At 38.1% G+C, this 13,620-nt stretch overlaps 1 protein-coding gene across 4 annotated transcripts in view; it reads right to left on the minus strand.

Moving 5' to 3' along the window:
• Positions 1–13,620, minus strand: part of OPA1 (OPA1 mitochondrial dynamin like GTPase) — an 82,744-nt gene that overhangs the window by 39,120 nt on the left and 30,004 nt on the right. For all 4 annotated transcript variants that reach the window (XM_046658890.1, XM_046658893.1, XM_046658891.1 and 1 more), the window contains 12 exons: positions 13,439–13,525; positions 12,408–12,521; positions 8,932–9,012; positions 8,732–8,806; positions 8,340–8,411; positions 8,157–8,256; positions 7,685–7,815; positions 4,907–4,979; positions 4,741–4,813; positions 3,862–3,977; positions 2,912–2,976; positions 1,810–1,886 (listed from right to left, as the gene is read on the minus strand). In XM_046658890.1, the coding sequence (XP_046514846.1) occupies positions 1,810–1,886; positions 2,912–2,976; positions 3,862–3,977; positions 4,741–4,813; positions 4,907–4,979; positions 7,685–7,815; positions 8,157–8,256; positions 8,340–8,411; positions 8,732–8,806; positions 8,932–9,012; positions 12,408–12,521; positions 13,439–13,525 (1,064 nt within the window). The remainder of the gene's footprint in view (positions 1–1,809; positions 1,887–2,911; positions 2,977–3,861; positions 3,978–4,740; positions 4,814–4,906; positions 4,980–7,684; positions 7,816–8,156; positions 8,257–8,339; positions 8,412–8,731; positions 8,807–8,931; positions 9,013–12,407; positions 12,522–13,438; positions 13,526–13,620) is intronic.

Raw genomic sequence — 13,620 nt, forward strand, 5'->3', positions numbered from 1 at the left:
GCATAGATCCTAAAATATGACATAAGGCATATGCAGCAAAAAGATACTACCTAAGACAACATCAACTATATCACAAAAATAAAATGTTTTGGCTACAATGCAGCTGAATTCAATATGGCCTGAAGAGTTAAGATTAGGCCCTGCTATTTTGATCTGTTTGTGTTAAGCCATAGAGCTTGAAAAAAAGAAGCTGATGAGAAGATACAGAATCATCTGATCCAGCCGCTCAAAGAATAAATCTCTAGCAGCCAGATGTCCTAGTTCTCTCCCTTGCCTTCTCAATAGGCAAGCTGGCAAGACAGAAGTCTTGTCCCTTCACAATGCCCTTCAGCCACCTTGTGTTAAATAAATTAAATTTATCTTCAAGGCTCACTTTAGCACAGGTTTACTCTGATATCAGACTTGTTCTGTCCAAACAAAACTAACCATTCCATTTGATGATGCCAGAAATTTATAGAGGCACTACATTTTCCTCCCATAAATAGCATTCCTAGTTATTATAGTTTACAAATCACTTTGTGTATACATTATCTTCATACAACCTAGGAAGGCAAGTAATAGTATATTCCTTTCGTGTATGTGTGTGTGTGCATTTCTACATGATCTATCTTGTGCAACTTCAAAAAGCCCCAGAACTGGCTTAAAATACAAATAATAGCAAACATAACAAGTTGTGTTTTATATATATCTGATTAATCAGCCAACAAGTATAGATAAAATCAGAATTCTTTTTTGGATAAGGAGAGGAGATTAAAAATAGGCAGATTTTGACTACTTGAAGAGAAAACAGGGTTTACCACTGAGGAAGAAAGGGCACCAAATGGGGAAACTAGCAATGCTGAGTGCAAACTTCAGGTCTGGACACTACCGTCCAGGCTCAGTTTTGATCATCTTCAACTGACCAAACAGAAGAAGTACAGAAAATATTTATGAAGAATGGCAGTAAGGATAGTTCTGCTCCAAGAATAATAAATTCTTAAAAATACTACAGGCTTTATTAGAAAGATAATTTATGCACAAGGAATTTGTTAATTAAAATATGACTGCAGAAATTTCAAGGCTATTTATACAGAGTTTGCTTGAGGTACACAGAACCTATTTTGGTTACAGTGCCCCATTCCAACAAATTTAAGGGTGCCAAAATTTACATAAAACATAAATTAAAGGTGACAGCTTGCCTTGAAAGAGATTTGCATGAGCATTTTTGAAAAGGATGCATATACTTGCTATTTAAAAAAAAATCTCAATTAGGATTCAATTTGAAATGTAATTTGTACAAAACATACTAGGCACATATAAAAAACATCAACTGTGTTCTTACTCAGAAATGAGAACTAGAAAATATACACTCTTCGTGCTTTACAAACCAATTTTCTCTATAGTTCATGATTAATCCAATAAGAGCAACCAGTTCTGATGGACTGTTTAATATTTATCTAAAGCACAATTTGATGAAACTTTTGCCCAATTTTACAGAAATCAAAATTATGTATTTATTAAGTATATGATGAAGAAAAGCCTAAGACAAATCAAGATTTTAAAAGAGCATGAAGAAAGCTATCTTTCAGAACATCTTTTCTGAAAGATACTTAATAAATATACAATTTATTGTACTTAAATACTTAATAGGTTAGTCTAGAATAGTGGTTAGATTTAGCAAACGGCATGTACGTTTATGTTCTTGCCTATTTACTAAGTGTTTTGGGGGATGAGCCAAGGCTACCATAAATCACTGCTTTATCAATCTAAATTTGAGTATTTCATTATAATTCCTACAGTAAAGTCTCTGGGAAAAGGTCAAATACTCACCAATGTTTTGGTGTAACCTGGCTCAGACTGATAACTTCATCGAGGATTTCATTTTTAGCTTTTTCAAATAGTTCATTCTAGACAATATAGATAGAAATAAGTAAGATTCTCATAAGACAGTCAATTTGCCCTGCCATGATTTTCAAAGATAATTAAAAGGAAGGCCTCTGACAGGCTAGTGGGCTGACCTTGGGTTTGAAGCATGCATGAGCAGCAAATAATGCTTTTCTCTTCTAGTCTTTCTTTTAGGAATGCCAATATTCAGATAAGGACAGAGAAACTGATATATGTCTACCTTATCCACTCAATTCTGAATGCAGCTTTCCACATTAACATTTGTTCAGATAAGTTTTTCACATAACAAATGTTATGTGAAAGTATCAGGACATATTAATTTAGTGTACTAGTAACATGATGCTCTGTTTTATAACTGATGGCATTTTAAGTCCCACTAAATCAGTACATTTCTTCATGGTAAATGCTGAAAATTAAAAAAGTTGATGTATAATTTTTAAAAGTTTACATTAGATAAAATACATTAATTCTATAAGACCTTGAAAGAATATTTTTCACCTTCTCAGAAAACAATTTTTTGTCAGTTTGTGTGTGTTTTTGCCATGAAAGAGTCACCCTGAGCTAACATTTGTTGCCAATCTTCTTTTTTTTCTTTTCCTCCCCACAGCCCCCATACATAGTTCTATACTCTATTTGTAAGCCCTTCTAGTTCTTCTACGTGAGCCACTGCCAAAATTTCCTGACAGGTGAGTGGTGTGGGTTCCATGCCTGGGAACCAAACCTGGGTCGCTGAAGCAGAGTGTGCCAAACTAACTGCTACGCCATCAGGGCTGGCTCAGAAAACATTTTTTTAACCTTGTTGTGACATCCTATGATCCCTACTTACTGTTTAGTATTACGTAATAAGTAATTTAAATTATTGTAGAACAGAGAACTGCTCCTGGAAATGAATTCTTGCAGCTCTAAATTAGTAACCATGGTCAAAACCCAAGCAATCTAGCTCACCAGATTTTGCTCATCAACCAATTTTGTTAGAACACAATATTACATCAGATCTACACAAAATCATGAAGTACAAAAATATTACCCGGTCAAGTTCTCGCAGGCGAGGATAGTTATTCTTCCACTCAGTTTCAAGGTTAAAACGTGTTGCTGAGGAAGAAACATATTCAAGTTTGAGGATTCTCTTTCTTTCCAGATGCAGTGGTCAAAGCCATCTTGCACATCTTCTGTATTAACTGAATTTCTGAGTGTGAAGCTACGAGTCCTGAATACTCTGGGGTCTCGACATCTCAGAATCTCATTACTGCAATCGTTGCCAAATTTATCTCCTTGACTCTAGTTCCTCCATTTTCAATCCACAAAACACACAGCTGAAGCAGTTTAGTACAGCTGCTAAGAGCACGGACTCTGGAGTCCTACCACCAAAATTCAAATCCTGGGTCTATTATCTATTCCTGTGTGATACTGGGTGCATTACTTAGGTAAGTTACTCTGTGCCTCAGTTCCCTCTTCTGTAAAACAGGAATAATAATAATACTGACAAGGGTGCTGAGGAACCAAATGGGATAAACAGGTAGGCTTTCCAAGTGGGAAAAGGGAAGGCGGGTATATTCTCATCAAATGAAACTATGGAAGCAAAGCCGTGGAGCAGGAAAGTGTGGGATTCAGGAACTAGTACAGTGTAGCTGGAACACAGGCTGCTCTGCTTTCCAACACATTTCCTCTCTTCCCCACAAAAACAGGGCATCTGACTTCTCTACAGTTTACAAACCTCTTTCTCCCAAACACTACTACAAAGGTCCTAATCTGTTTAAACTCTGCAGTGTGCTCCCAGCAATGTTTCCCCAGAAAGGGAAAATCCTGTCGTTGTACAAGTGAAGATTTATGTTCTCCCCATTTTCTGCATATTATCTAATAGTAAATGAACTAAAAAGCAGCTGTTAAAGAAAGGGAGTAAAGAATCTGAGGGATGCCTAAGGCTGCCAGCTAAAAGAAATGCTAAGTTTGTTTACTTATTTTAAAAACCCAACTTACCTTTGAAACTATCGGCCTGTTGTTCAACTGACTCTCGTACCATTTTCCAAAAGCAGTCCGACACAGCAAGGCTTAAATTTCTTGTAGTCACCTGGTGTGCCTTTAGCATGCTTGTCCTATTAAAAAATAATAAGAGCTAAAGTATATTAAAATGGGAAAAAGGGCAATACTATCAATAAGTTTGAGAATGTGCTTATTATGACAATATGAGAATAGCCACTTAGACATTTTACACCAGCGTTGTCTGATAAAACTTTCTGTGATGAAGAAAATATTCTGTACCTGAGTTATTCCATATGGTAGTTACTAGCTACACAAGGTTATTGAGCCCTTGAAATGTGTGGCTAGTGTGACTGAGGAACTGAAGTTTTAATTTTATTTAAACACAGTGAGGGGGTAAGCTTAAACTGTTCCATTTCAAGAGACTCTCTACATATAAAATTTTAATATAACTCAGTTGCCTTTCAGCAATTCTATTTGGTTTTCTGCCAGTATCTTATTTTCTGTCAATTTCTGTCAATGTCTACTTAGGGATACCCCTTTGACATCCCCACTCCCCACTCCAACTTTCCCTAATACTGTAAGAGAAATGTGTACACATATTGATTTTTAAAAATCACTTTATGTGAAACTGCAGAGGTGCCGGTGGTGTTGTTCTGTGCCCACATCCCAGGAGGCGGTTCATTATGCCAGCCTGTATTGTACCATGTGATAAAGTGCTCCCAATTCTGTCAGAGTAGCTTGAGGACTTGCTTATTAGATGCAGACCACTATTTGGGGAAAATTCTGGAAATTCAATGTTAAACTAATGGCTAAAAAACTTTTAAGTGAAAACAATTTAAGCTATAAAATCTTGAAATAGTTAAACAAGATACCTACTTTAGGAGTTTTGAATTCTGAAAAAATTCTTCTTCATATTCTCTTATAGCTTCAATGCTTTCAGAGCTGTTTCCTAGGGAAAGAGGATGGCAAAGTTCTAAGAAAATTAATCTTTAATAGCTGAAAACAACAAAAACTGAAACTATAATAATCCATCTTTGCATACCTTTTCCTGTTACAACAGCAAAATAACCTAGAGCTTTCATTGGGAAGAGTTTTCCTTCAATTATCTGCTGAATCTATTTTTTAAAGTGGGAAAAACAAATGTGAGATGTAGGTTTATATAATTTTTTAAAGCAAAATATACTATTTAAAAAGCAAATTTAATGCTAAACATGTAAATTAAATATATAAATCTGTACAAAAGCTTAAAATGTATTTCAATTGTTATTTGAGGAAAAAATAAATACATTTAATTTTACCATACTAAAAAAAGTATTATTAAAACAAAAGTACCAAAATTAAAACTTGGAATGATGCACAGTGTTTTGGAGTCTGGGCTTAGTACGAATCCTGCTCTGCCACCTACTAGCTAAGTGGCCTTAAGTAAGTTACTTAACTTTTTCAAAACGATTGCTGAGAAGATTATATAAGATAGGATACTTAACACAGTGTGCCAGGCATGCAGAGCACTCAATAAATGGTAGCTACTATTATTATTTCCCCATATTCTTCTTTAAATACCTAAATTCTAACCAAGTTAGACTGCCTCTTTTTATTACTTTTTTTTTTTTTTTTTAAAATATTTGGATCCTTTGGCTCTCAATTCTTTTAGGGTCAAAAATTCTTTCCTAAATGTAATAAAAACTATGGACTCTATCTCCAGAAAACTGCAGATTTGCGGAGAGATCCATCATCCACACACAAAGTAAAAGAGTTCCCACTCCCAGAAGCCCATTCAGATTAATATTGAGGTAAGAATCCGTCCTCTACAGCAAGTTACAACCCTAAGAAACGAAAGGAATGAAGAGAGATGGGAAAGAGGCACAGAAATTTGCATCTACCTCACTTCTCCCATTCTGCATATCAGGACCAATACTGCCACAGTGGGCTTTACCATTAAAAATAAGGCACAGAGGAGGTCGCGGAGGCTGTGAGGAAGAGAGTTAACACAGCAGGCCCAACACTGCTGTCCTTAGAAAGGCCTGCTTGTCCTTGGCTGGTATCTGGGAATTTAACTGGTAAACAATTCCCTACATTGATATAAAAATTTCCCTAAATACAGTGGTTCATTGTGCAAGCAATGTGGTTTATGCTGAACATCTGCTTTCCTTTGGGCGTCTGGAATTTTTGTACTTGAGGGTGCCTACATGACTACCCCCAATAAAAAGCTCAGGTGCTGAGTCTCCAACGAGCAACCTGTTGCTGGGGGCAGTAAGCACATCGGTGTGACCCTACTCGGAGGGGACTCTTGGAAACTTGAGCCTGGTTTCCTCCAGACATCACCTCTTGTACATTTTCCCTTTGTGATATTGCTTTCTATCCTATCACTTTAACAAATCTTTGGTGTAAGTATGACTATGTGCTGAGTCGAGTCCTTCTAGAGAATCAGCGAACCTAGGGGTGGTCCGTCTTGGGAACCCCTGACACAGAGGCACAGTCCCAGAAAGTTTCAGGTGGAAGGAGAGAAATGTAAACAGCAGTACGAGGGATGGGCCTTAGTCTGAAGTTGTTGTTCTATGGGGATAAAAATATTATAATAACAGATGACGGCCAGCACTTATATAACCCTTTTTTTGCCAAACACTATGTCAATCACTTTAAAACAAACTCATTAAACCTTTAACTCATTAAACCTTCACAACCTATGAGACAGTAGCATGAATATCTTTATTTCCAACAGAGAGGAAGCCTTAAGCACTGAAAAAGCTAACTTACCCAAGGTTTCACAGCTAGCAAATGGCAGAGCTGGGATCTGAAACCAATCTGGCTACAGACTCTGTCCTGTTAACCACTACCTTATGCCTTTATAATTGAGTAATGAGCATGCCCTAAATCAAGATTTGCACTCTACTAAGACTTACACACAATGTCTCCTTGAAATAAAGCTCTTCCCTTGTTACAGGAAGCGGGGGTGGGGTGAGACACTGAACACCATACGTAGAAGTCATACAATTTCAGAAAGGAAAGCACCCTAGAGATCAACTAGACTAACAGGTTGGATTGTGCACTGACTGGATGTGAAAAGAAAACAAGATCTGCCCAACAGCTAGTTGGTGGGGGAGCATAGCTAAGAATGCTGAGGCCCGAGACCCAATTCAATGCCTTCTCTACTATAAATATCTGCTATACAGTCTTCAGTCAGTTAAGAAAGGTAATGTTCATCTGAAAAAAGAAAAATGGCATATACATAAGGTCCAAGAGGAATCTACACTGTCACTAGTTTTACACTAATTTATGAAAATCAACTAAAAATAATTTAAAAAAAGAAACACCACAAATGAAGTTCATAACTGATTATCACTATACAAAATTTTTAAAATTAAATTAGAGTAAGCAACATTAGGAATTTAAGTATTTCCAAAGTGAACTACAGTTACGTGCTGTTTAACAATGGGGATACATTCTGAGAAATGATTCGTTAGGTAATTTTGCCATTGTGCAAACATCATAGAGTGCACTTACACAAACCTAGATGGTATAGCCTACTACACACCTAGGATATATGGTACTAATCTAATGGGACCACCATCGAATACATAGTCCATCGCTGACTGAAACATCATTATGTGGCACATGACTGAAACTATCATTATGGAATTTTATTTATACCTCAAAATTGCACTTAAGTAATTTACTATAACTTTCCAATACTTTGTTTTATTCCATTACCACCTCTGATCAAGTAGAGTATTCCATAAAGAGTTTTTTTAACCAACCAGTCGCGGTCGCAGCTGGAGCTTACACAAAGACTGTTCTCTCACAGTAAAGAACTTGCCCTCACCCTGCTTGGGCTAGTCACATTCTTCTCTGCCAGGTCTACTTTGGTCAAAACAAATATCGTCCTTCTTCCATGAGGATCCATTTGACTGACCAAATCTGTAACAATGCTACGTTCAGCATCCACAGATCCATCTGAAAACAAAATGAAAAGTGCCAGTGTAATAATCGCAAAATGGATTTTGAAAACATCTACAAGCTACAGCCTTGTGTCCACATTATAGTAAGAAAAATTTTAACACATTTATTTTAGTTATAAAAAGAAATTCTAGCCAATAAAAATTTCTATGATGCCTACAGTGAAATTTACAAAAATATTCCCAACTTCAATTCTATTTACTAATAAAATGCACAAGTAAGAGGAGGAAGTAAAACATATTTATCCTGTATGTTTATGTGATGTGTATATTTAGAGCAAGGCTTGGGTTGTTAAAGGAAGCATATCAGTGCAATGAAAATCTTGTGATAAGACTTACCTTGAATACATAGTATGATGGCATTAGGATTCTGCATATAAGCTTTGCTGATACTGAAAATAGTCTCCTTGGTGTCAGGTGCCATGCCTGATGTCACAGTCTTGAAGAAAAAGGTTTTAAATGTCATTATAAATGTTTTCCACAATAGGAATATGATAAAATACCTATTTTGTGTACACTTACATTAATCACACCTGGTAAGTCAACAAGCACCATCCTCTGTAGTCCAGGGCCTTTTACATTTAAGGATATGGTCTACTCAGAAAAAAAAAAAAAAAAAAAAAAATTAATATCGTGGGGCAGTTTGTTAGGAATTTTTTGCTGATATTCTGAAAATTCTATATCTCAAGCATCCAGATACAGTACTCAGAAAAATGTTATTCTTTTTCTGACTCTAAAAGTAATTATTCTAGAAAATTACCCAAAAAGTGATACATCATTTGGAATATTAAAAAAACAACTACATACGTATGGAACAGCTGCAATCTAAACATCAACGCCAGTATCATGCTTTATTTCAAAGTGTAAACATTGGATTTTCATAAAACACTGTTGAAATGAATTGCAACGCTTACCTCAGGGCTGACAGTACAGCCCTCTTTCACATTTTTCCTCATTCGGAGTTCTATTTCATGTCTCAATGCTGCAAGCTATTAATGCAAAACAACAAAATCCTAAGAAAATCTTCAGTTAAAAACATTCCATTTAATTGTCTTTTATAAGCCTTCACAGGTTGTAAAGTTACACACATGAACCTCCTATGAATTCTACTTACATCTTCCTCTTTGGTGAGATCAAACTCCCGAGAACTATCTTTAAACAAGGCCACGTGGTGAGGACCTTCACTCAGAGTCACCTGAAATTAAGAGAACATTGAGATTAATAATGCATTTACAATTCATATGAATTCCCCTAGCACTTACATGGTCTAGACAGCGCCACCACATTGCACAAATCCAGGTGTTCCTTCACACTACACATCAGCAGCATCCCTGGGGGCTGTCAACACAGATAAATACCAGGGGAGTAATGCGAACTGGGAAGAGACCAGCCTTGTGTGTTGCAAGGAAATCTGTCCATGCTCTACCCTCCTGCCAGAAGAAAGTTAACACTCCTTCCTGAAATACAACATCACCCAGAGCCACTACAATTAGGGTGCTGGTAACAAAGTAAAAAGGTAGGTTTACAATGTTTTTACAACTGATTATAGCACTTGATATGAGGTGTAAGCGGGTTTTTCCCCTCCCTAAATTAGAAGTATCCCAAATGCCCGGCAATAGTAAAATGGATCAGGCCAGCCCGGTGACATAGTGGTTAGGTTCGTGTACTCTGCCTTGGTGGCCCCGGGTTCGCAGGTTTGGATCCTGGGCATGGCTGGTCAAGCTACAATGTGGAGACATCCCACGTAAAACAGAGGAAGATAAGGGGTCGGCCTTGTGGCCAAGTGGTTGAACTTTCATGCACTCTGCTTTGGGGGCCCGAGTTCACAGGTCTGGATGCCAGGTGAGGACTCACTCCACTCATCAACCATGCTGTGGAGGCATCTCACATATAAAGTAGAGGAAGACTGGCACAGAAGCTGGCTCAGGGCTAATCTTCCTCAAGAGAAAAAAAAAAAGGAGGAAGATTGGCAATGGATGTTAGCTAAGGGCAAATCTTCCTCACAAAAAAAAGAAAGAAAGAAAAAAAATAGAGGAAAAGTGGCATAGACATTAGCTCAGCGACAGTCTTCCTCAAGCAAAAAGAGGAAGATTGGCAACAGATGTTAGCTCAGGGCCAGTCCTCCTCACCAAAAAAAAGTAAAATGGATCTATAAAGTGTGGTACATTCACCCAATACCACAGAGAAATGAAAAAGAAACTAGCTTTACACAACATGGTTGAATTCACAGCCAGATCCAAAACAGTGCTCTGCATGAGTCACATTGGACTGCCCAATACCCCTTTGCTATAGTTATAAACAAACTTCATGTCTTGACAATTTTAGCCTCAGCCTCAGAGTCTCACTTTCTACCACTATTCGGGCCTCCATTCTTGGTGATTTCAATTTCCCAATTCTCCAAATACTCTATACCTATACCCACCAGCTGAACACAAAAGAAAAAAAATCCACAACCATACAGCTGCCCTTTAAATTTACGTCCAGAGACCTTAATGGGGACTTCAGCACAACTCAGTAATCCTAATTTCTCAAATTCCCTCATCAACTCCTTCCTGGAGTCACCATTTGCCTAGAAAAAACTCCACACTTTCCCTCCTGCTTCAAGCTTCAATATCTTCTCCCCTCTCTTTACTTAACAGCTGATGATCTAGCTTCTTATTTCACTGAGGAGTGGAAGCAATCAGAAGGAAGCTTCCACATAGCTTACTTCCTCGCCTCCAGTGGTAAATTCAGCCACCATTCTCAGTCTTCATCTTCCGTGACCTGGCAGCAGCAGTCGACCTCAGCTGCCCCTTCCTCCTGGATGTTTTCTTCACCTGGCTCCCAGGATACTGTTCTGGCTCCCTCCTCTCGCACTGGTTGCTTCTTCACAAGCTCTTGTTGTTTCCTCTTCCCTGAGCCTCTTAACGCTGGGAGTGCCGGGGAAGCAATCCTTCATCCTGTGTTTTCTCTGTCACTAGTCACTCCCTCTTTTAAGATCATGGCTTTAAATACTACCTTTAGAGACTTGATTATGACTCAATTTATGTCTCTAGCCCAGACCTCTCTCCAAACTTGTATATCCAAGTGCTTATTTGTTAACATCCCTCAGGCAAGTCCAAAACTCCTGATCTTCTTCCCCAAACCTATCTAACCCCAGACTTCTCCATGTCAACCACAGCCTTTAATTCATTCAGGCCAAAACCTCAGAGCATCCCGATGACTGACTGACTCTCTCTCTCTCTCTCTCTCTCTCTCTCTCTCACATTCCACATCAAATCTATCAAGAAATCCCATTGATTCCTCTTTCAGAACAGATCATAATCCAACCATTTCTTATCACTTTCACCACAACTTCCCTGGCGCAACTGTCACCTGGACCCTTCAATCGTCCCCCACCTGGTCTCTCTGGTTCTACCCATCTTGCCTGCATCTGTTTTCAACACAGCGGCCAGAGCAAGCCTTTTAAAAAGCAATGTTGTTACTCTGCCCAAAACCCCACAGTGGCTCCCCATCTATTCAAAATAAAAACCAAAGCCTACACAATGATCTACGAGCCCCTAATGACCTGCTTCCCCTTGCCCTCCACCATCCCTGACCTCATCACTACTACTCTTCACTCTGCTCTAGCCACACTGGCCTCGACCGCGAGAGCCACCTAACCACCTCAGGGCCTTGCGCTGACTCCCTGACAGAACACTCTGTTACATGATATCCACACGATCCTCTCCCTCACTGTCTGCAAGTCTTTGTTCAAATGTCACCTTCTCGATGCAGTCTACCAAAACCCTGGCACCCCCATTCCCTTTTCTTATTTGCATAACACATACCACCTCCTAATATACTATGTAAATTGGTTATTTATTATGTTTATTATTTATTGTCCGTCTCCCTCTACTAGAATATATCCTCCATTATGGCAAGGATCTTTGTTTTGTTTACCAACACACTGCCCAGAACACTGCGGCATGTATTAAGCACTCAATAAATATTTGTTGAAAGACTCTAGCCCCAGACTTTCTTCCTGTGACAATGCCTGAATTGTCAGTGCTTCTAAAGACAGACAGCTTGTTCACTGACTCCCAGCCTCTGCCGCCTCAATGACTTTGCTCTTGCAACTGTCCCCTCCCTCTCGCATCATCATTTTTTTTCTCAACTAGATCATTACAATCAGCATATAAGTATCTTTAAAAACCTTCCCTTGTCCCAATATATTACAACTGCTACTGACGCATTTCTCTACTCTTTTTTTACAATAAACCTAGAGATGATTTATATTTACTGGCTCCACTTCCAATATTCTCATTCTCTCATTCGGCCTCTCATTTATCTTATTCAGAACAAAATCCCAAGGCCTAATGACAGCTCAGTACAGCAAGGCCTCCCACTGCACCTCTGCCCTCCCCTCCCACTGCTCTCCCCTCCTTACTCAGCTCCTGTTACACTGGCCGCCTGGCTGTACCTCCCACTGATTTCTACAATACAAATCACTGCAAATGCTATATATCAGTTCTTTCTCTAGTTAAAATTCTTTATTTCAACACAATGATCAAAGCTCCCTGAAGCGATTACTCCCCTGAGGAGCTTCATTCGGATGACCCATTTTCTCACCTTCACTGGAGAACGCGTCATCATCTCCCCAGATCCTCGTGGGAATATCCGTGCTTGGGCAATCATTTCCAACACACTAGTTTTTCCAGCACTCTGATCTCCAACCACAACCACCTTACCACAAAACAAACAACATTTATTCTTAACTTTCGATACTAAATTAAATTTAAATAGATTTGGGATGCTGCTCTGAGATTTTTTAGTCTTTCAAAACACCAAGTTAAAAAAATATATTTTAAAATATATTTTTAAAATATCATCTATAAAAAAATGATTGATACAGGTATACACATGGAAAACATAAACAACAAAACATTAATTGGATCCAATGTTCATAGCCAAATTTTTATTTAAAATTTGTGCTAATTTAGGGCCGGTCCAGTGGCACAGCAGTTAGGTTTGTGTGTTCCACTTTGGCGGCCCGGGGTTTGCTGGTTTGGATCCCAGCACCACTTGGCAAGCCATGCTGTGGCAGGCATCCCACATATAAAGCAGAGGAAGATGTGCACAGATGTTAGTTCAGGGCCCGTTTTCCTCAGCAAAAAGAGGAGGATTGGCGGCGGATGTTAGTTCAAGGCTAATCTTCTCCAAAAAATAAAAGGAAAAAAAACCACTTGTGCTAATTTAAACCACTATTTCTAAAACCAGATCATTAATGTTCCACAAATCATTTCCATTGCTAGTCTACTCTTTACAAAGACATTTTCAATACTATGAGGTTAAATGTCACTCATGTGCCTAACTTAATCCACTGTTCAGATATTTTAATATCACGAATATTATGAATACATAATGCCAAATATCTGATATCCTTCCTTCATTACACATAAATACAGTCAAACAACATTCAATGCTAAGACATCACTCAGAACACATGAATAAATGTTATATAGTAAAATCTACTATGTCATTATCCACATCTATTGTGTATATACTTGTGTGCATGTGTATAATAACACATTTAATTTTTTCAGAACCTAGTGTTTATTTTGCTAATGGGCAAGTTCACTGGGTATTAATTTTTCACTTACCCTTGGCAGATGATCTTGAGTATTATAACTGGCATCATAATCAGACAGAACATCAAGAACTTCAGAATACATGTCAATCAAAGATTTCTATAAAATTTAAAAAATTAACAAAACAGTGAAAACATTTAAAAAAAAAATACCACAGATGCGTCAAGAGAAAAAAGGCTGATAAATTCAAAATG

This window comes from Equus quagga, chromosome 4 (genome assembly GCF_021613505.1).
Source record: "Equus quagga isolate Etosha38 chromosome 4, UCLA_HA_Equagga_1.0, whole genome shotgun sequence".
Taxonomy (NCBI): Eukaryota; Metazoa; Chordata; class Mammalia; order Perissodactyla; family Equidae; genus Equus; species Equus quagga.